At 64.7% G+C, this 21,478-nt stretch overlaps 2 protein-coding genes across 9 annotated transcripts in view; one reads left to right on the forward strand and one right to left on the reverse strand.

The window, feature by feature from the left end:
• CASKIN1 (CASK interacting protein 1) overlaps window positions 1-16,964 on the forward strand; it is a 32,064-nt gene extending 15,100 nt beyond the window's left edge. The window contains exons 3-21 of one of the 2 annotated variants that reach the window (XM_074886542.1): window positions 1,373-1,470; window positions 1,567-1,712; window positions 1,815-1,910; window positions 2,167-2,297; window positions 2,391-2,499; window positions 2,747-2,855; window positions 2,969-3,063; window positions 3,152-3,269; window positions 4,986-5,201; window positions 6,935-7,042; window positions 7,214-7,332; window positions 8,489-8,576; window positions 10,012-10,109; window positions 10,474-10,584; window positions 10,680-10,781; window positions 11,244-11,382; window positions 11,463-13,574; window positions 13,689-14,085; window positions 14,816-16,964. In XM_074886542.1, the coding sequence (XP_074742643.1) occupies window positions 1,373-1,470; window positions 1,567-1,712; window positions 1,815-1,910; window positions 2,167-2,297; window positions 2,391-2,499; window positions 2,747-2,855; window positions 2,969-3,063; window positions 3,152-3,269; window positions 4,986-5,201; window positions 6,935-7,042; window positions 7,214-7,332; window positions 8,489-8,576; window positions 10,012-10,109; window positions 10,474-10,584; window positions 10,680-10,781; window positions 11,244-11,382; window positions 11,463-13,574; window positions 13,689-14,085; window positions 14,816-14,912 (4,489 nt within the window). In that variant the 3' untranslated portion in view covers window positions 14,913-16,964. The remainder of the gene's footprint in view (window positions 1-1,372; window positions 1,471-1,566; window positions 1,713-1,814; window positions 1,911-2,166; window positions 2,298-2,390; window positions 2,500-2,746; window positions 2,856-2,968; window positions 3,064-3,151; window positions 3,270-4,985; window positions 5,202-6,934; window positions 7,043-7,213; window positions 7,333-8,488; window positions 8,577-10,011; window positions 10,110-10,473; window positions 10,585-10,679; window positions 10,782-11,243; window positions 11,383-11,462; window positions 13,575-13,688; window positions 14,086-14,815) is intronic. The other variant, XM_074886543.1, reaches the window with a different exon arrangement.
• Window positions 16,965-17,261: 297 nt separating this feature from the next.
• TRAF7 (TNF receptor associated factor 7) overlaps window positions 17,262-21,478 on the reverse strand; it is a 36,287-nt gene continuing 32,070 nt past the window's right edge. For 6 of the 7 annotated variants that reach the window (XM_074886545.1, XM_074886548.1, XM_074886546.1 and 3 more), the window contains 5 exons: window positions 20,419-20,541; window positions 19,492-19,611; window positions 18,629-18,760; window positions 18,284-18,403; window positions 17,262-18,047 (listed from right to left, as the gene is read on the reverse strand). In XM_074886545.1, the coding sequence (XP_074742646.1) occupies window positions 18,033-18,047; window positions 18,284-18,403; window positions 18,629-18,760; window positions 19,492-19,611; window positions 20,419-20,541 (510 nt within the window). In that variant the 3' untranslated portion in view covers window positions 17,262-18,032. The other variant, XM_074886551.1, reaches the window with a different exon arrangement.

A 21,478-nucleotide genomic window follows, 5' to 3' on the forward strand; every position in this document is an offset into this window, starting at 1 on the left:
CCTGGGAATGTGCAGGGCAGCCCCAGGCCACAGCCCCTGTGTGCTCCGCTCTGCTGCCGGGGCTGTGCCTCAGTTTCCCCATCTCTGCTGCGTTTGCTGATTCCCTGGGCCGGTGGGTGAGCACTGTGCTGGCATCCCCACACTTGCCCGGGGGCCAGTGCCCTACCCAGCGCGTGGTGGCCTTTGCGGCCGGCTGGGCCATGCCGGGGGAAGCCCCCGAGGCAGCCCGGGGGGAAGGCCACGATTTGCACCATCTTGAGCGGATTTGAGCGAGGGCGCTGGAGCGGAAAATGTTGACATTTCCCAGGCAGACGTTGGGGATCGGCCTCCTGCGCCAGCTGTCTGCTCACATCGCTGCTCCCCACTGGGGGATCACGGGCGGCAGCTTTCTGGGGATCGTGGTGGCTGGAGCGTGCTCCCCGGTGGGGACATGTGCCCCCCCTCAACTGGGGGTCCTGGCGATGGGGGGCAGAGGGGATTGCAACCCCACCGCCCTCCTCTTGGGGACTGGCAGGTCCTGCTGGGGTCTGCAGCCCATTCCTGTGCTCTGGTGACACCGGGGTGGCCGCGGGGATGGGACGGGGATGCTGTGGTGACCGGGGCCCGGCACAGCGGGGTGGCGGGTGCCAGCGCAGCCGCGCAGAGGATGCTGCCGCCGGGAGCAGCAAGTAGGTCAGCTCCCGGCCTATTTCCCGGCAACGAGCCTCCGGGTTTGCCCGGTCCCAGGTGCTGCAAAAGCGAAGCGGGGTGGGGTGCCGGGGGCTTTCGCCACCCTATGGCAAGGCCCGGCACCAGGCAGGGGCATGGTGGCCATCTGGCAACCTGGGCCTCCCCCTGCGCCAGTTGCCCGCGGTCGTGCTGCCGGAGCCAGGCTGGGGGAAGTGGGTCAGCGGGGAGGATGGCTCCCTGGCACCCCCTTTGCCTTGGGGGGACCCCTCCCTGTGCCCGCCCTGCCCATCCCCAGGGGGTCTCAACATCCGCGGGGAGCGTTTCATCCGCAGCCATCTCACTCCAGCATCCCCAGATCAGCCCCGGCAGCCCCTGGTTCCAGCCCGGCAGCATCCACAACCTGGGGGGAGTCTGTCCTGTGGCTGCAACACCCCAGGGAAGCTAAATAAAGTGATGGGCTGGAGAGAAAACCCATGGCCACCCCAGCACATCCCACCCTCTGGCCCTCGTTGCACGCTGGGACGTGGTTGGCTCGTGGCTCGGCCACAACTGGTCTTTCTCCAGGTGCCCACAGCAGGACGTGGAGGTGGGGTTGCTCAGGGACATGTGGGGGGCTGTGGGAGGCAGAGCCTTGGGATGCTGTGGTGGTGCTGCGGGGGGGGGACGGGGACGTGGGAGCCCTGACACCGTGGCTGGTTGCCAGGTTCTCGGCTCTGCACCATGCGGCCCTCAACGGCAACACGGAGCTCATCTCGCTGCTGCTGGAGGCGCAGGCTGCGGTGGACATCAAGGACAACAAAGGCAAGTCCCTGGGTCCTGGCTGTGACCCCCCCCCACCAGCCCTGTGACCCCTCTGGCCCGCGGGGCTCACGATGTGCCTGTCCCGCTGGCCTGCAGGCATGCGGCCGCTGCACTACGCAGCCTGGCAAGGCAAGAAGGAGCCCATGAAGATGGTGCTGAAAGCAGGTTCCTCCGTGAACATCCCATCGGACGAGGGCCAGATCCCCCTGCACCTGGCAGCGCAGCACGGCCACTACGACGTGGTACGGTGGGGACGGCGGCGGGGCGCGGCGGCGGGGAGGTGCCTGTGCTGCCCTCCCTTGCCCCTGCCCTCGCCGAGCTGGGGGGGTCTCGCTCCTCCGCAGTCGGAGATGCTCCTGCAGCACCAGTCCAACCCCTGCATCATGGACAACTCGGGGAAGACGCCCTTGGACTTGGCGTGCGAGTTTGGCCGGGTCGGGGTAAGTCCTTGCAGCACTGGGGAACCCCCCCCCCCGAGAGGATGGGAGGGGATGGGGGCACGGCGAGGTGCCTGGGGGTGCTGGAGCAGCCTGGGGGAGGGGGGGCACAGGGCAGCCCTTGGGACGGCCAGTGGTGGGGGACCTGCGGGGGGATCTCCAGCTACTGGAGGAGGAAGGAGGGGAGGCGGGGGGGGCCGGGGGGGGCCGCGGCTGAGCCGCCCTTGCAGCCCTGCTCCGTCTGTGTTTGCTGAGCCAGGTGGTCCAACTGCTCCTGAACAGCAACATGTGTGCGGCGCTGCTGGAGCCCAAGCCGGGGGATGCCACCGACCCCAACGGCACCAGCCCCCTGCACCTCGCCGCCAAGAACGGCCACATCGACATCATCCGGTGAGTGCCGTGGGCAGGGAGGGCAGCGTTGGTGGGCCCCCCCACTCTCCCCGTGCCCCCCCCCACCTTGCTGACCCCACCGTCTGCCCGCAGGCTCCTGCTGCAGGCTGGCATCGACATCAACCGGCAAACCAAGGCGGGCACGGCGCTGCACGAGGCGGCCCTGTGCGGCAAGACCGATGTGGTGCGGCTGCTGCTGGATGTAAGGGCCCCCCCGGCACCCCTAGACCCCCCCCCTTGCCCTGCCCTGTCCAGGTTGGAGCTGCAGGAAGGGAGTGACCCTGCGGCTGGGGGCTGTGGAGCAGCATGTTACTCCTCCTGGGGGATGGGGGTGAGGGTCTGGGGGACACACACGCAGCAAGGCGGTGAGCTCAAGTCGCTGGGGGGGTCCCGGGGGGGATGACGGGGTGGGGGCAGCCTCCTCCCAAGTCCCCTCGGTGCCATTGCAGAGCGGGATCAACGCCCACGTCAGGAACACCTACAACCAGACAGCTCTGGACATCGTCAACCAGTTCACCACCAGCCAGGCCAGCAAGGAGATCAAGCAGATGCTGCGGGGTAGGGGGGCCGGAGAGGGGATGCATGGGGCTGGGGGGGGATGCCGGGTTGAGGGGGGATGGTCCCCTCCCAGGGGCTGGGCGGCCGGCAACGCTCCCGCTCTGTCCCCGCAGACGCCTCCGCCGCTCTGCAGGTCCGGGCCGTCAAGGATTATTGCAACAACTACGACCTGACCAGCCTCAACGTGAAAGCCGGGGACGTCATCACCGTGAGTGCGGCTGGAGGGGGGGGCACGGGGGGGTGCCGGGGGGACCCCGGTGGTGGTATCCAGCCCCTGACCTGGCCCCTGCCCGCAGGTGCTGGAGCAGCACGCGGACGGGCGCTGGAAGGGCTGCATTCACGACAACCGGACTGGCAACGACCGCGTGGGCTACTTCCCCTCCAGCCTCGTGGAGGCCATAAGCAAACGAACAGGCAAATAATTCTGCCCCCCCCTCCTCCTCCCACCACGTGGGGCTGCTCCCAGGGAGCCCCGTTTCGGTCTGGTGGTGCCTGGGGTGTCGGGGGGGTGCAGCCGGTGAAGCCAAGCCGGGATGATTCCCATGTTGTGCATGTGGGGGTCGGTGTCCCTGTGTGCATGGGGCTGGTGTCCCCATCGAGTGTGGGGGTCAGTGTCCCCCCCTGTGCATGTGGGGCTGGTGTCCCCATTGAGTGTGGGGGTCAGTGTCCCCCCTGTGCATGTGGGGCTGGTGTCCCCATTGAGTGTGGGGGTCAGTGTCCCCGTTGTGCATGTGGGGTTGGTGTCCCCATTGAGTGTGGGGGTCAGTGTCCCCCCTGTGCATGTGGGGCTGGTGTCCCCATTGAGTGTGGGGGGTCAGTGTCCCCGTTGTGCATGTGGGGCTGGTGTCCCCATTGAGTGTGGGGGTCAGTGTGCCCCCTGTGCATGTGGGGCTGGTGTCCCCATTGAGTGTGGGGGGTCAGTGTCCCCGTTGTGCATGTGGGGCTGGTGTCCCCACTGATTGTGGGGGGCTCCTGCCCACCCGTTGCATGTGGGGGTCGGTGCCAGCAGCCCCGGGGTGCTCCTGGGGCAGCCCCGGGGTGCTCAGGGGCTGGTGTTAGGCTGGGGGAGGCCTTTGTGGCACCGGGAGGTCGGTGCATGGTGAGAGCAGGGGGACGTCGCTGTGGTTGGGGGGGAATGGCGCAGCTGTGGGGACGCATGACCTGGTGCTGGGGGGCTGTGCAGGGGGGCTGGGTGCCAGGGACCCGGCACTGCCCCTTCAGGACCCTCTCCCTGGCCAGAGGCTGTCTCAGGGCTCGGACCCTGCTCCCTTGCCCTGCAGCTGCCTGTCCCTGTCCCTGTCCCCATCGTGGTCCCCCACGGTGGCCCGTGCCTGTGCCTGCTGCCAGGAGCACCGCGACGGGGCTGGTGCCTCCATGGGCAGCGCTGAAAGGCCCCGTGGGCATCGACCAGCTCGCGCCATCTCGGCGGTGGCCACGTCGTAGGGCATGGTGGCAACTTGAACAAGATCCCATGGGAGCGGCCACGGTGGCTGTGGAGGTGGTGGACAGGCAGGGGCAGAGCTGCCCACGGGGTGTGGGTCATGTGCTGGGACCACGGGGGTGAGGTCCGTGGCTCCTGGGGTGCAGCTGGCTCCGTAGCAGCGGGGTTTTGTAGCCACCCGTGCAGTGGGGCAGCAGCGTGGGTGCAGGCGATGGCCGCACCAGGGCTTGGCCAGCTGGGCACAGGGGTGCTGGCGCTGCAGCCCCCAGCCCTGCCTCTGCAGCCCCCCCTCCTCCTGGGATGCCTTCACGGGGAGCAGCAGGACCCCCAGCAGCCCGGCTGTGGGAGCCCCACGAGCTGGCGTGGGGCTTCCCCGGTGTCCGTGTCCCACCGAGGAGCTGTGGGGGGCCGCGGGATGTGCCCGTGGGCCGTATCCTGCCGCTGGGCCGGGCCCTGCGCTGAGTTCCCGCTGCTGCTCCTTGGCTCGGCTCCGCATCGGTTGGGTCAGTTCTGACTTCTCCACATTCCTTTGGTTGCTTTTTTTATTTGCTGCCTTTTTTTTCCCCCTTTTTCTTTTTTTTTCCTTCTTTTTTTCCTTCTGTGGTTTTTTTTTTTTTTTTGGTGGCGCTGAGCGTGTCTCTATTATTTTGATTCTTTTCATTTTGTCTCTTGTTATGTTTTATTATCAGGTTCATGGGAGACTGTAACAATCCCCCAACAGTACCAAAAGATCCCGCTCCCGGCTTACGGGGCTGCTGTGCTAAACGGTGACGCCTCGTCCCATCCGTTCCATTCCCTGCCTCCACCTCCACCTCCACCACCACATTCCCATCAGACTCTTTTCAGTTCCTTTGGCTATCACAGGCTCTCCCCTAGCAGTGCCGACGAGCCGCGTTACGGACAAGGTAGTTCACCGCTCGCTTCGTGCTCTCCATGGATTTCTTTCTTTTCCTTTAAAGTGTGCAGCGAGTCTTTTCTTTCTGCTCGGCTTCTCCCCCCGCCCCGCTCCTTGCCCTGGTGTGTTTGCACATGGGTGCATGCAGGTGTGTGTAGGTGTGCGCACACACACACACACACACACACACACACTGTTGGCCCCCCCCTCCCCGCACGCTGTCTCCATCCAGCGCTGCCCATGGCTCCGCGGCCGCCGGCACATCCCACCCTCACCCCCCGCACTGTCCCCTGTGTCCCTGGTGTCCCAGCTCTGCCCACAGCCCCCCACTCTCCTAACGGGTGCGTGGGGGACCCCCTAAAACCACTCTCCAGGCTCGGTGCTGGAGGGGCAGGACCAGGCAGCGCGGTGCCTGGCCGAGGCCCGCGGGCGCAGGGACCCTCTGCAGCCACCCCCGCGGGGTGTTTGACACCCAACGAGCTGCTCAAACCGGGTCGGGGCTGTGTGCCGGGAGCGGGAAGGGGCTGTGGCGCCGGGGGTGCTCTCCTGGGGGGTGCTTCAGGGCTGGGGACCATCCCCACGGCACGGGTAGGTGACGGTGCCACAGGTCTCCGTGTCGGGAGCGCACGGAGAGCAGATACGTGCAGGGGTGAACCCCGGGCCGTGCCTACGGGGGTTGCCAGCGGCTCGCTGGGGGCCGGGGGGGTCTTTGCATGTGCCCCGGTTGTGTCAGGAGAGCACCGGGCCCTGCTGGCGACGGGGACAAGGCAACGAAACCTTTCCCCGGGGCTTGCCCTCCCGCCTGTGCGGGCTCCTCTCGGTGTGACTGTGGCACGTGTGGCTCGGGGCTGGCCCAGCCCGATCACGGCGGGGCCGTTTTTGTTCCCCGTCGTGCTCCTTCAGTGCCGTAATCACCTCGTGCCCTCCCTGCCCTGCTACGGCCCGGCCGCTAGCGGCGCGAGTGGCTTTAATGAGCAAAATTCATGGGTGCAGCGGGGTGGCGAGGTGCTGTGCCCCCGTCGGGCTCCTCGGTGACAGAGCTGCGGCAGCGCGGGCCGTCGTGGGGCTTTGTCCAGCTCATCTGATGCTGCTCCCAAGGCTGGGCTTAGCGCTGGGCATCCCTGGGGAGGGCAGGACCCGGCTGAGGCGGGCAGCACGGTGAACCAGGGAAGGAGCGGTGCTTTGGGGGTGACACCCCCCACCCTAAGCCATGCCCCGCCGGGACAGCTGGGTCCTCTCACCCACTGCTGTCACCCATGGGGCACACTGGGGAGCGCCGGGGGCTCAGCAACCTGCCTGCTCCCCCAGATGGGTGCAGGCAGCCGCAAGGGCACAGCCAGCGCCGTCTTGGCTGGGGGACGGTGAGCCGAGGACCATGGTCCCCACTGCTCCAGTTCGCCCAGCGACCTTTGCTCCCCCACACTGGTTCGTGTCCCCATCCTGCTCCGCGCAGGGACAAGGTCCCCGTCCCCTGCGTGGGCTGGGACTTGTGGCTCTGTCCCTGGCTGGTGGCAGCGTGGGGATGCCCTGGCAGGACGGGGTCCCAGGCTGGTCACTGTCCCCCCAGTGCTGGCTGCTTGTGGGGGGACAGGCCCCCCTGGGACAGCGCTGGCACCCCTGGGCACGGCTGCGGCCCCCACGCCGTTGCTGGAGGGGGTTTTTCTCCCCGTGGCACGCCGCTGTGAGCCCGAGCGCGTGGAGCCACTCACGCCTGACAGCTGCTCTCTCCGCTCTGCCACCAAGGGTCCCGCGGGGCCGACATGAGCCCGTCCCACCTCTCGCCGTCGCAGGGCGGATCGGCCGCGCCGGCTCCCACCGAGGAGATCTGGGTGCTGCGGAAACCCTTCACAGGTACTGGGACCCTCCCTGTCCCCAGAGACAGTGAGACACACACACACAGACACACACACACACAAACACACACACGCGTGTACCAGGACGTGGCGGTGACGTGGCCTCACCGCGGCGTCCCCCGGCCTGGCCACGGTTCCCTGATGGCGTCTCCTCTCTCTCTCTGCGCAGGTGGTGACCGCAGCAGCCTGGGCAGCACGGGCAGCGTGGCCTCTGCCCGCAGCTCGGGGAGCGGGCAGAGCGCGGGCAGCGGGGCGCACGCCCTGCACGCCGGCTCTGAAGGCGTCAAGGTAAGGCGAGTCCCGTGGCGGCCGGGCCCGTGGCTCCGCTCCCGGCACCGGCGTTGGCTGCTGGGGCAGCTGCCCCCGCTCCCTGCCAGCACCAGCGCTGGGCTGGGTGCTGCAAGGTGCTGCCAGCGCCTGGTGTGCCCCTGCCAGCCCCAGTTCTCGCTGATGGTGGCCACCAGCGTGTCCCCTCCTGGCTGTTGGCTCGGTCCCCAGCACCACATCCCACCGGCTGCGGGGCCGGGCAGGGGCTGCTGCCGTGTCTCTGCCTGCTGCACTGCACAGAGCTGTCTGCCTGCTGCTGCCTGCATGCAGCCCACTGCACGCTCCTGCCTGTACGTTGCATGCTGCATGCCTGCACATTTTGCACTGCACACCCCTGCCTGCACATTGCCCACTGCACGCTCCTGCCTGCACATGATGCACTCCACACCCCTGCCTGGACATTACGCACCGCACACTCCTGCCTGCACATTGCCCACTGCATGCTGCTGCCTGCACACAGCCCACTGCATGCTCCTGCCTGTACGTTGCATGCTGCATGCCTGCACATTGCCCCCTGCACACGCCTGCCTGCACATTATGCACTGCACACCCCTGCCTGCACATTGCCCACTCCACACCCCTGCCTGCACATTACGCACTGCACACCCCTGCCTGCACATTGCTCGCTGCCTGCTGCTGCCTGCACGTCCCCCCCTGCACCCTGCGCTGCCCGTGGCAGCCTGGGCTGTCCTGTTGCGGGGCCGAGGCTCCAGATCCCCCCTCCCCTGGCATCCTGCCTGCACTACGCCAGAGCAGGCTGGGCACGGGCGGGGGGGTCCATGTGCCCCCATGCCGAGCTCTCAGTGCTCTTCGGGCAGAGTGGAAGGTGGGGGGGTGGGGGCCCTGCAGCCGGGGCTGGGCGTGCGTCAGGCAGGATTGGGGGTGCGGGGAGAGGAGGGGAGCGGGGGGGGGGATGCTCATCCTTCTCCTGCTGCCTGCGAAGCACCATCTGTGCTGCTCCTGCTCTCCCCGCCGCAGCCCCAATTGGCTGCGCCCCTCCCTGCCCACCCTCGCCCGGGCTGGCGGCCGCCGCAGCACCCGCAGCACCCGCGACATGCACCCCCCGCGCCCGCCTCACTCCTGCCTGCTCTCCCCCCTTTCCCGGGGTGTTTTTCAGCTGCTGGCAACGGTCCTTTCCCAGAAGGCTTCTGCGCAAGAGACTGTCGTGGGCGATGGGCCGGCCAAGGCGCAGGACATCGCCGCAGGTGCGTGCTGCCGGCCGCCCGGCTGCTGGGAGCAGGAGGAGCCCTGGCCCTGCCGCCGGCGTGCCGTGGATCCAGGGATTTGTCTTTTTTTTTATTGCCACGGCACCCATCGCCAGAAGAAAAACGTGTGGGTAAAAAATGACTCTCTCGCCTTTCGGCTGCTGCCAGGCCTTCTCCTGCCTCGGTTAGTGGGGGCTCCGTGGGGTGGGGGGGGGGGACGGGGGGGGGCGGTGTGGGCAGGCGGGGGGCGGCCAGCGCTCCTCCCCGGCCCCTTCCCTTCCCTGGTCCCCCCCCCGCCAGGCCCGCCGGAGCCCGAGTCGGGGTGTCCCCCCCCCCCGCCCCACTCCGCCACCGCCAGCACCATCTGGGGGGCTGCGGGGAGGCCGCGGGGGAGGCACATGCTGGGGGGGGGGGGGCGGGGGGGTGGCAAATGGGAGACAAACATGCAAGGAGGATGCACACATGAGGGATGAATGTTGTGGGGGGGGATGCCCGGGTTGCAGAGATGGAAATCTGGGGAGGAGGTGGGGGGATACACACACAGAGCAGGGGGATGCACAAACAGAGGAGGGGGCTGCACATGTTGCTGGCGTGGGGGGGGAAGCACATGCTGGAGAGATGCACACGCAAGTGGGCTGCAGCCGTGAGGGAGATGCAGACGGCAGAGATGCACATGTGAGGAGGATGCCCACGCAAGTGGGATGCAGATGCCAGAAGGATGCACACACACACACACACACGGGGCGGGGGGGGTGTGCACACACATGTTTTGGACACACAGACACACACACATATGGAGGATGCTGTTGCCAGCGGCAGGGAAGGGGCTTCTTTTGCTGGTCCTGATCAGAAATATGAGGCAGAAATGTCTGGGCAGCCGCCGTCAGTCACCTCCAGGGCTGGTGAAGGTGCCAGCTGCAGGGTGGGTGCCCATGTGAGGGTCCCAGGGGCCCATGGTGGCTCATGCCAGCCTGCCCTCCCCAGCCAGACCCCTTCTGTCCTGGGGACAGAGGGTTTTGGGCAGCGGGAGCCTTCTGGCTGCTGCCCTGGGGGCATGCTGGGTGGGGGGCACTGCAGCACCCCGGGCCCCAGGTGGGCTGGGGGGGCTCACCTGGCTCTTGGGAGGGGGGGTGGGTGGGGGCAGTGGCACGGCCATAGCACCCAGGAGCTGTGTACACCGAGAGGCTGGTGGCTGGGTGCCCTGCAGAGCCCCCATGCTGGCCTCGCCACGATTCAGCGATAGGTGCTGCGACCCAACGGTGGCACCCAGGCACGGTGCCCTGCGCCACCCGTGCCCGTCCCGGGGGAGCAGAGGCTGTGTCCAGGGCGCCCCGAGGTGCTCCGGGCTGTTGTGCCGTCCCACCTGGGATGGGGGCTTGGCCGGAGCCGGGGGGTGACACGGCTGCAGCCCCGCTGACTGCTGCCTCTCCGGCAGGTTCGTCGCGGTCGCAGAGCGTGGCCAGCTCCCCGTACGCCCCCCAGCCCCCCGCCGAGCCCCAGCTGAAAAAGATGGAGCCGCCGTCAGAGGGGAAGGTGAGCGGGGAGTGCTGGGGTGGTGTGGGGACCCCCATGTGGTGTCGGGAGGGGCCACCCTCCAGCACCCATAGCTGCAGGTGCCTTGGCAGCCCTGTGGTGCGACCACCAAGGCTCTGGGTGCTGGCAGTGCCTGCGGGGTGCCGGGAGCCATCCCTGCAGCTGCCGGGTGCCCCTGCACTGCGGCACCAGCCCCCTGCCCACCCTGGGGGGGACAGACATGAGCCCAGGGACCCCCGGCAGCCCCACCGTGGTGCCAGCTCCCAGCTGGAACCTTCCACCGGCACATGGCTGGGTGTGGGGCCGTGACCAAGGGTCCCCATCCCTGGGGTTGCCCCGAGCTGCGCCATCCCTCTCCCCCCAGAGCTCGGAGGCCGTGTACCAGTGGCTCTGCAAGTTCCAGTTGCAGCTCTACGCGCCCAACTTCATCAACGCCGGCTACGACATCACCACCATTAGCCGGATGACGCCGGAGGTGAGGCTGCAGGGATGCCAGGGCTGGCTGGTGCCGCGGGGAGGGGGGCACAGCTGGTGCGGGGCAGCACTGACCTTCCCCCTTCTCTGCCCCAGGACCTCACGGCCATCGGTGTCACCAAGCCGGGGCACAGGAAGAAGATCGCCTCCGAGATCAACAACCTCAATATCCCTGAGTGGCTGCCGGAGTACAAGCCGGTATGAGCTGCGCGGGGCCGGGGGTGCTGAGGCCACATCCAGGGTGACAACGGGTCCCCTCCACCCTGTTCCCTCCAGGGAGGGGGTGGCACAGGGGGATGAGGGTGGGAGCTGGCTCACCACTGCCAGATGATGCCCGTGGTCCCGAAACTGTGTATGTCCCCTCCCGGTAGCTTAGGGACCATCAGGCTGGTGCCAGATATCACTGCATGGACGTGACACCATGTCCCCTGACACCCCACTGGGGACAGCAAGGGGCTTCCCGTGGGAGCAGGGCTGGGCACGGCCCTGGGTGCTCGTGGAGCAGAGGGACAGCACAGGGACAAGGGGAGTCGCCTGGGGCTGTCCCCAGCAAGCTGGGATCACCCACGTGGCACAGGGGGTGCGGTGCCAGGGGGTCCTGGGGCCAGATTCTGCTCCCAGCCGGCACTGAGCCGTGCCCTGTGCCCCTCCCTCCTCCAGGCCAACCTGGCGCTGTGGCTCTCGATGATTGGCCTGTCCCAGTACTACAAGGTGCTGGTGGAGAACGGCTACGAAAACATCGACTTCATCACCGACATCACCTGGGAGGACCTGCAGGAGATCGGCATCACCAAGCTGGGTGAGGTCCCGTGCCGCGGCGCTTTGCTGCGGTGGCCCCAGCCCCCAGCAGCGGCGCTGATGCCCCCGTGCCGTCCCCAGGCCACCAGAAAAAGCTGATGCTGGCGGTGAAGAAGCTGGCGGAGCTGCAGCGCGCCGAGCTGGGCAAGTACGAGCCGGGCACGCTGAAGAGGAAGGCGACAGCGGCGGCGTGCCCGGAGGTGCTGGCCATCGAGTCCCCCCCACCGGAGCCCCCCGAGTGCCAGTCGCCCAAGATGACCACCTTCCAGGACAGCGAGCTCAGCAGCGAGCTGCAGGTGGCCATGACAGGCGAAGCCCCCGAGGAGCCCCCCGAGAAGGCGGCGAACCCCGCGGCCCCTGGCTACCGCTCACCCCCAGGCCTGGGGGGTCGTGCCAGGCTGATGAGCAGCTCGCAGGAGCTGCTGGGGGATGGCCCGCGGGCCCCCCCCACCGCCGCCATCTCCAAGAGCCAGGAGTATCTGGCAGAGGGGGCCGGCGAGGCCCCCCCTGCGCCGCCCAAGGAGGGACGCCCGCCCCGGCACGGCCACCCTGTCAAGCGTGCCAGCGTGCCACCGGTGCCCGGCAAACCCCGGCAGCCCTTCCCGCCCTCCACCGGGCAGCTGACGCCACCACAGACCCCTGGCAAGCCGCGGCCCCCCTCCCCACAGGGCCTGCCAGCGCCCCACGCCACCGCCAAGGTGAAGCCCACCCCGCAACTGCTGCCGCCGGGCGAGCGCCCCGCGTCCCCCCGCTCCCTGCCCCAGTCGCCCACCCACCGTGGCTTTGCCTACGTCCTGCCGCAGCCCGCCGAGGGCGAGGGGGGGCCCCCGGGGGTGCCTGTCCTGCCTGTCTCGGTGCCGGTGCTCTGCCTGCCGCCTGCGGGCGAGGGCGAGGAGGAGCCGGGGAGGCCGAAGAAGCGGGCGCACAGCCTGAACCGTTACGCCGCCTCCGACAGCGAGCAGGAGCGGGACGAACTGCTGGTGCCGGACGCGGGGCCCTACGCCACCGTCCAGCGGCGCGTGGGGCGCAGCCACTCGGTGCGGGCACCCGCCGGCGGCGACAAGAACGTCAACCGCAGCCAGTCCTTCGCTGTTCGCCCCAAGAAGAAGGGGCCCCCACCGCCCCCACCCAAGCGCTCCAGCTCCGCCATCTCCAGCGCTGGCATGGCTGAGGACTTCCCCAAGGAGGGGGAGGGCGAGGTGGCTGCCGGGCAACCTGCTGCTGAGGGGGAGAGCCGCCGGGAGCAGCGGCGGGCCAGCGACCTGGGCGGCAGCGTGGACACGGGCAGCGCCGGCAGCGTGCGCAGCATCGCGGCCATGTTGGAGATGTCCTCCATCGGCGGCGGGGCCCGGGCGCTGGCGCTGCAGAAGCCACACGGGGTCAGTGGGCCAGGGCCGGCTAAAGCACCTGAGGGCTACTACCTGCAGCCGGGAGCCCCCCCGGGCAGCCCGGAGCGTTCCCGCGTGGCCACCGTCCTGGCCACTGTCAAGCACAAAGAGGCCATCGGGCTGGACGGGGAGGTGGTGAACCGGCGCCGGACCATCAGTGGCCCCGTCACCGGGCTGGTGGCAGCCGCCCGCCGTGAGCGTGCCGACAGCGTGCGGTCAGAGGCTGGCGCCGATGGCCCCGGGGAACGGCTGCGGGTGGAGCGTGGCGGCTCACCGGACGGCATCCCCTTCGCCGAGGAGGGCAACCTCACCATCAAGCAGCGGCCGCGCCCCCTGGGGCCGGCCCGGGGGGAGGTGGGCGAGGGGCTGTCCCCGGCCCACCGCCACGGCGACCTGGCCAAGGTGGAGGCCAGTGCCACGCTCAAGCGGCGGATCCGGGCCAGGCAGAGCCAGCAGGACGGCGTCCGCTTCGTCCTCACCGAATCCGACACCGTCAAACGCCGGCCCAAGGCCAAGGACAAGGAGCCGGCACTGGAACCGGCCCCGCTCGCCGTCTACCAGAACGGCACCGGCACTGTCAAGCGGCGGCCGGCCTCGGAGCTAAGCGGGGCTGAGCCACCCCCCACACCACCGCCCGCCGCCCGCCCTGATGGCCCTGACTATGCCGGGCCGCCCGCCGAGCCCAAGAAGCCCTTCAAGCCACCGGTGTCCCCCAAGCCCGTGCTGACGCAGCCGCCCCAGAAGGTGCCGGGGCCGCCGGCGCCCATCCCCAAAAAGGTGCCCATCCCGAGCCCCGGCAGCCCAGGTAGGTGCCCCGCCAGCCCCCTCCGGGATGGGACCTCTGGGGGTGGACACTGGGGAGGGGGGGTGGTCCCGACCAGCCCCGCTGCCGTTCTGCCCCTCTCCCTTCTCTCCGCAGAGGTGAAGCGGGTCCACGGCACGCCGCCCCCGGTGTCCCCCAAGCCTGTGCCACCCCCCACGGCGCCCAAGCCCCCCAAACCTCACGCCGCCATCCAGTCGGTGAGCGCCGGCTCCACACCGGCCCCATCCCCAGCGCGGCAGCTGGGCACCGCTGGCGCCAAGCCCTCCAGCACGCCGCCCTCGCTCTGCTCCAGCCCCGCCAAGCCCCTCTCGCCCGGAGCCCAGCCCCAGCAAGTGCCGGTGAAGCCACCGCGTTCCGCCATCACCGGCCCCTCCATCGACAGCGCTGGCCCCGAGCTGGCGCAGCAGAAGCTGGAGGAGACGAGCGCGTCCCTGGCCGCCGCGCTGCAGGCTGTGGAGGAGAAGATCAAGCAGGAGGACAGTCAGGCGGCAGAGTAAGGGCGTGCGGGGCTGGGGGGCGGGGGGTGGCCGGTGGTCCCCAGGGAGGGTGCGGGGCTGCGTGGGGCCACTGAGCTGCGTGGGGATGGGGTGGGTCAGGAAGTCACAAGCATGGCAGGAGGGGATTGGGCTGAGCCACCATGGTGGGAGTGGGACTGTGTTGGGGGGGGGGACATTGTGGGGGATGCTGTGCCGGAGCGTCAGGGGAGTGGTGACAGCGGGGGGGACACTGAGCCGGAGCAGTGTGGGCAGAGGGACCTGGGTATGTGGGGGCACTGGGGGCTGTTTCAGAGAGGTGACACTGGGGGACGCTGAGCCAGAGCATCATGGGAGCAGTGACACTGGGGACAGTGTCAGAGCATCATGGGGCCCTGGCTGGAGCGGTGACACTGGGGGACACTGAGCCAGAGCATCATGGGAGCAGTGACACTGGGGACACTGTGTCAGAGCATCATGGGGCCCTGGCTGGAGCGGTGACACTGGGGGACACTGAGCTGGAGCAGCGTGGGCAGAGGGACCTGGGTATGTGGGTGCACTGGGGGCTGTTTTGGAGAGGTGACACTGAGCTGGAGCAGCGTGGGGCTGGGCTGGCCCCAGCCATGCAGTGCCGTGGCGCTGAGCACCGCAGGGCCGAGGGGGGCAGCAGGGCCACGCGCGGGGCAGAGGGGGCTGCGCGGTGGCCGCTGGCCCACGCACGGCACCAACCGGTCCCTGCTGCTCACCCAGCTCGGCCGTGGAGTCGAAGAGCACCGTGAGCATCCTGGACGACATCGGCAGCATGTTCGACGACCTGGCGGACCAGCTGGACGCCATGCTGGAGTGAGGGGCGCCAGGGCCCCGCGAACCTCAGGGCTTACGTGGGCACAAGGGCACAACGATCCACGACCTTTTACCCCCCCCCCACATCGGCCCCACCGCCCTCCCCTCCGTCCCCTTTGTACAGCCGTCCCCTCCCGGACATCCCGTCCCTCGGGGTTTGCACAAAGAAGAAGATACCTCAGGATTGTGCTCACGGACTCGGCGCCGGTGACGGCAGGACTCCCTTTTGCAGAAGCAAAAAAACAAACAAAAAAAACAACAGAAGAAACAAAGCAACATGCCCCGGACCGAAAAGGCGGCTGAGGGGGCTTGGTGGGGGGGTGTCTCTCTACCTAGCTGTCCGGTGGCCACCGCTGTCACGCCCATGCCCTGCTGGCCCCAGCCCCGCGGGTCACTGTGGCCCGAATGTAGCACAAGCCCTGCCCGGCGCGGTGGCCCCGGGTCAGCCGCGCGTCGCCGATGGCGTTTGCTGGTGGCCGTGCTGGTGGCGGGTCCGGGTGGGCAAATGCACTTGGGTTTCTTTGCTCCTTTTTTAATTTTCTTTTTTTTGTTTGTTTTTAAAATGTTTTTCTTTCTTTTTCCGTCGGTGTTGGCTGGGGGCTGGCAGGGCGCGGGGTCCCGCCGCGGCGTGGCACCGGCCTGGGGGGCTGCCCCGTGGAGAGACGCTGCCCGAGGGGCGCGGGGGCCTGGCCGTGGGGGCTCCCCTTCGCGGGGGGCAGCGCCTCGGGTGTAGGAAAAGGGGGTTTGTTGGCGTCGGTTGCGAATGGGGGAGCAAACGCCCCGTCTCGGGGCCCTCGGCGGCGCGGGCGGGGGGCAGCGGGACGTGCCCCTGCCCAGCCCCTCCCCGCAGGGGGGCAGAGGACAGTGATAAGCTATAAAGAAGTATTAATTTATTGGAGGGGGAAAAAAAAAAAAAAGATATAAACCAGATTTCCCCCCCGCCCCGAAATAATAAAAAGAATAAACTTTAACAAATATATATTTAAAAGATTTAAAAATATTAGCAATTATATATAAAGCAGTTTAAAAGAAATCAAGAGAAAACTGGATTTTAGCTTGAGAAAAACTATTAGATTATACTAAGCTGTGTGTCTTGTGGCAAACTCATTCTAAGAGTAGCACAATATTTACCTTTTCTCTGGATGGAAGGTACGTGCAAGCAGTTCTGTTCGGGTCTTTCCGTTGGGATTCAGTGTCACGTCTTTCTTTTTACACCGTTAAGAACTCAAAGGATGTGCCTTGTTTTATGGAGGTTTTTGTTAATTCTTCTACTGGAGGTGTTTCATTTCTTTTGGAGTGTCTTCAGGTTTTGGTTTTTATTACTGTTTTTTTTTTTTTTTTTTTCCTTTTTTTTGGCATTTGTTTGGTGTGCGCGTGTGTGGGTGTGCGTGTGTGTGCACGCGGGGGTGCGTGTGCTCGCGTGCGTTCTGCGGGACGCACTGCTGTATATTCATGTATAAACTGGAGTTGGAGTCTGGTTCAGTCGCTTGAGTCCCGATGAATGCATTTTTTTGCTTGTGGTTTCAAAACAAAAGTGTTGCTGTTCCTTTCTTTTCTTGAGACGTACAGAGTGGTCTCTCCCTCCGCCTTCCTCTCCCTCCCTCTCCCCTCCTTTCTCCCCCGCCCTGTCTCTCCCATTGTGGTCGCTGATCCAGATGTGTTTGGCACAACTTTGAAATTTCTTTAAAAAAAATCAAAAAAAACAAAAAAAAGACTTTAAAAAGAACAAAAAAAAAAAAAAATCACCCGCCTGAAAATATCTGTTGAAAAGAAAAAAAATATGTATCTAAAAAAAAAAAGAATCCATAAAGTTCTACATGATGGATATATACATATATATATTTTTTATGATTAAGTTATGGACTCTGTATCGTATCCCATCTGTCAAGCTATGCATCTTGGTGCTTCTCCCTGCTCTTCTGTGCTTAGATTTCACCTCTACTCGTCTTATTCTTCCTATTCTGAATAGTAGATGGCTCGTGGTGCTGTGAAGAAGTTTGCTCCTATACGAAGTCTGGCAACAAATATTTAAAGAAAAATAAAAAAATAAAACCCCTCCCGGGCTGCCACCACTGTCTGTGTCCCAAAACCGTCAGCCATCGTGTGCGATGGCTCCTGGGCACGGCTGGGGCGGGCGGGCACAGAGGACACGGGTGTCACGGGACACGCGGAGGACATGGGTGTCTTGGGGGGCGTGTGGCAGCCCGGCGCGCTGGGAACTGCTGTCCCCGCTCCCCGAGGTGCCCAGTCCCTGCACCCCGTTTCTCAGAGTGGGCGGACGGGCACAGGCCGGAGCTGCCGCGGGACCGGTGCTGGCCGCTGGCTCCTGCAATAACTCACGCTGGCCAGGAACAACTCTTTCTGCTTTTATTGTCAATGAAGAAATAATCAAATCTATATTACAATCTTAAAAACAGTAGAAAATGTGAGTAAAAATGCAACGGAGGCTTTTTCTCTTTAATGTGGAGACCATTATTACAGGGTGGTGAACAATGGGCTTGTGTTATCTGAGAACTAGCTGTGGCATAAAAATCGTACCTGGCTACTCCAGAAAACCTCTTCCCAGACGGGTCAGCCTGACATCCTGGCAGTAAAATTAAATATTAGAGACAGAAAAGGGGTCGGGGTCCCAACACAGGGCAAGGCCTAATGCTCAGGTCTATCATTTACAAGGGGACCAACCTCCCAGCGTGGCTGCCCTGGCCCGTGACAAGCTGAGCCGTTCAGTCCCATTGCTAGCCAAGGGCCACTCTGCATCTGCCACGGTGGCCCATGGGGCTGCCCTGGCCTGGGGACCCAGTCCTGGCCCCCTGGGGACGGCTCCCCAGCTTGGGGTGGGGGACACCCTGCGGCACAGAAGGCGCTGGCACCTGCATTTCTGATTGCAGAGGGTGGCTCTGAGGGAACGTCTGGAGCAGCCGCGGGGCAGAGCCGCCCCGAGAGCTGCCAGCGGGGTCCTTGCAGCGGGGGGAAGCAGCCGGAGGGCGGCCGCAGGCAGTGGTCGGTGCGGAGAGGAGCTGCAGCAGTTATTTATTTCATAGTGGTGTGTGTTAGTGACCCAGCAGGCCGACGGAGGGGAGGAGTTTTTGGTCTTTCAGTGTGCAGGACTAGTGTGGGGCTCGCGCTAGCACGTCCAGACCTGCGGAGGAGAGACAAGGAACCTGTGGCAGGAACCGTCCTGAGCAGCGCTCTGGGCTTCTCCTCATCCTCCGGCAGAGCTTCCAGCATCCACAACACCCTCTGTCCGGAGTTAAACCTCCCACCCATTGAGATCCAGCCCCTCGTTTATCTGAAGATGGCTCTTAACTCATTTAATGCCCTAATTCTAGCATGGGAAGAGACCAAACCATGGAGGAGAAGCCTGAGGAAACCAACCTTTACAGTGCTGTCCACGGCACCGGAGAAGAGGCGGCCCCGGGAGACGGCGAGGGCAGTGACGCTGCCCTGGTGTCGCAGCAGCGTCTGAGTGCAGATCATGTTGTCCATGCTCCACACCTGCGGGCACACGGAGCCGTGAGCTGGGCTCTGGCACAACCCTGGGCACCAGGAGGGACGGCGGGAGCCGAGTGCCACAGGGTTGGAGCTAGGTGGCATAAATTAAATGCGAGGCCACGTGGCACGCAGGGATGAGGACCCCTTCCTCCCTTCCCCTCAAGGCTGGCTGTGTGTTACCAACGGTGCCAAACACACAGACGCAGCTGCCCAGCCCTGGACACGTACCCTGAGAGACCGGTCGTAGGATGCACTGAAGACTTTGGTTTGATCCGGCGTGGAGATGACAGCCAGGGCGTAGACCGTACCCACGTGCCCGGTCAGCGTGCGGACTTGTTCCTTTGTTTCAATATCCCAGACCTGTGGGAGGAAAGCAAGGCCGGGGGCTCACACTGGGCCACAGGCCACCACCTTCTCCTCCAAGAGTTGTGTCTGCTGAGCACCCAACGCCCCGTCTGTCACAGAATCATCTAGGTTGGAGAAGACCTTGAAGATCCTCCAGTCCAACCATGAACCTCACACTGACCGTTCCCAACTCCACCAGATCCCTCAGCGCTGGGTCAACCCGACTCTTCAACCCCTCCAGGGATCGGGACTCCCCCCCTGCCCTGGGCAGCCCATTCCAACGCCCAACAACCCCTTCTGCAAAGAAATCCTTCCTAAGAGCCAGTCTGACCCTGCCCTGGCGCAGCTTGAGGCCATTCCCTCTTGTCCTGGCGCTGGTTCCTTGGCTCGAGACTCATCCCCCCTCTCTGCACCCTCCTTTCAGGGAGTTGTAGAGGGCCATGAGGTCTCCCCTCAGCCTCCTCTTCTCCAGACTAAACCCCCCCAGTTCCCTCTGCCGCTCCCCATCAGACCTGTGCTCCAGACCCTGCACCAGCTCCGTTGCCCTTCTCTGGACACGCTCGAGTCATTCAACGGCCTTTTTGGAGTGAGGGGCCCAAAACTGAACCCACTCATCGAGGTGCAGCCTCACCAGTGCCAAGTATGGGGCTGTGCCACAGAAGGGACTGGCAGAGCCAGGCACCCGTCTCCTTGCCCCTCTCCCCCCAGCCTCAAGCCCACAAACACAGCAAAGCCCCAGCCCTTACGTGGATGAGGTTCTCGTAGGTGCCACAGACGATGTGGTGGTTTGTCACAGCGATGGAGTAGACGCTGCCTCCTGACGTCTGCAGCACGTGGACACACTCCAAGTTGCGGATGTCCCAGATCTGAAAGAGATGCCGGAGCAAAGGCAGGATGAGGCCCGTGCAGGGACCCCTCTCCAGGAGGGAGCTCCCTTGAAGCTATTCTCCAGCCACACGTGGCATCAGCCTGGCTCCACGTGTGCCCAGATCACATCTTTAAGGACAAATCTGTCTGGCTGGGAATGTTCAGTACTGATGACCACAAAGTCCTGCTGTCTTATTTAGCTGCCCGGCTTTGAACATCCAGGCTGAAAAAGTTGCGGAGATTGCACACCCTTTGTGTGCGACCAGGCACACATGTGCACACACAGCCCAGAGCCTGACAGCACTAACAACTGCTGCAGACAAATTAATGGGGATTTATTACCTCTGAGGAGGGCAACTTCAAATTCTCTTGTGCCACCCAGATGCTGAGAGGTGAACTGTTCATCAAAGCCTGAGCCAACCCAGGTCGAGGGCATTTTGGAAACCACACAGAGATTGATGGTAACGCTGCAGCCAGACAGTGACCTTCTCCTCTTATCAGCAGGACTGTCAGCGCAGATAACGCTGCAGAGGCAGCACGAGGCGCCGTGGCTGCGAGGCCGCGTTTTATCTCGGCCAGCGCCCCCCCCGCAGCCACGCTCCCAAGGAGCGGCCAGAGGCCAGCCTTTGCGCCTGCAGAGATGCCATCAGCGCAGTAAAATCCAGCGTGTCTGACGCTACAGCCGCGCTCTGACATCCTACAGCTACCTTTTGTCCTGCTCCACCACCCCACGCTGCAGAGTACAGGTATGGGGAGGCACGCGGAGAGCTGATGGCTTACAGTTGCCATGAGTCTCAGGGTCCCACCTTGATTGTTTGGTAAGATCCGCTGTAGAGATAGTTTTGGGAAGCCACCAGGGCTCGCACCCAGTGATTGAGACCTGTCAGTTCCTTCTTCAGTTTGAGCTCAGTACCTACAATATCCCAGACCTGTGGAAAGCACAAACACACACAGAGACGGAGGAGTCTCAGCAGGACGGGGCAGTGGTGGGGCAGAGCAGGTCAGCCCCCAGCTGGGGAGCCAGGCACTGCCCACCCTGCCTAGCAGCCAGCACAAGGCCCTACCACCTCACAAACTGGAACCTCAGGCTGGCTCTCCTGCCCGCTGGGAATCACCTGAACCCACTGACTTGCAGATAAACCACACAGTAACTATGCTGAGCAAGCATGTTCCCCGAGGGCCTGGGAGAGCCGGCTCCGGCATTATCGCTGGCAGAGACCCTTGCCTAGCAGAGCTGTGGGCTTGAAAAACCTCAACCAAATCTGCAGTAAAGAACCCTCTGAACTTCCACTCCCAGCCTGTCCCCACAAAGCTCCACTCCCACGTCTCCTGGGAAACTGTGGCCCAGAACGACAGACAGATCTCACCCCGCCACTGGGTCTTCTCGGCTCATCTGGCAGAAAGTGGCTGGGGATGACAAAAATAAAAGGCCCCAAGTTCTCCTTCTGCTTAGCGCTGTCTCACTGCTCCTCCAGCCCCGAGCGCTCTTGATAGCTGAGCCACTCCAGGCCCCAGATAAAGAAAAGAGCATGTGCCCTCCTACAGATGGATGGTCCCATAAGCCGTCTCACCAGGAGCTGGAAGCAGAACCAAGGGAATCTAGCCAAGGCTTTAAAGGGCAACTTGCAAAGCTGTTCCCCAATTTCTGCAGGCTTTAGGTAAAGAATGCAGATTCAAGAGTCTTTGGAGGGGGGTTTCAAAACAGGCAGCCTGAATCCTCAGCCAATTCTGGACCCCAGACCCAATTCCCAATGGTCTGAGTAGGTCTGTTGGGGGCCCAAGGACTCAGGAACTGCCAAGAGACTCCACCTGCAGTCTTGGGTTTACAGAGTTAGAAGAAACAAAGTGTTTTTTCAGCCAGGTCCC

Source organism: Strix uralensis, chromosome 16 (genome assembly GCF_047716275.1).
Source record: "Strix uralensis isolate ZFMK-TIS-50842 chromosome 16, bStrUra1, whole genome shotgun sequence".
Classification (NCBI taxonomy): domain Eukaryota; kingdom Metazoa; phylum Chordata; class Aves; order Strigiformes; family Strigidae; genus Strix; species Strix uralensis.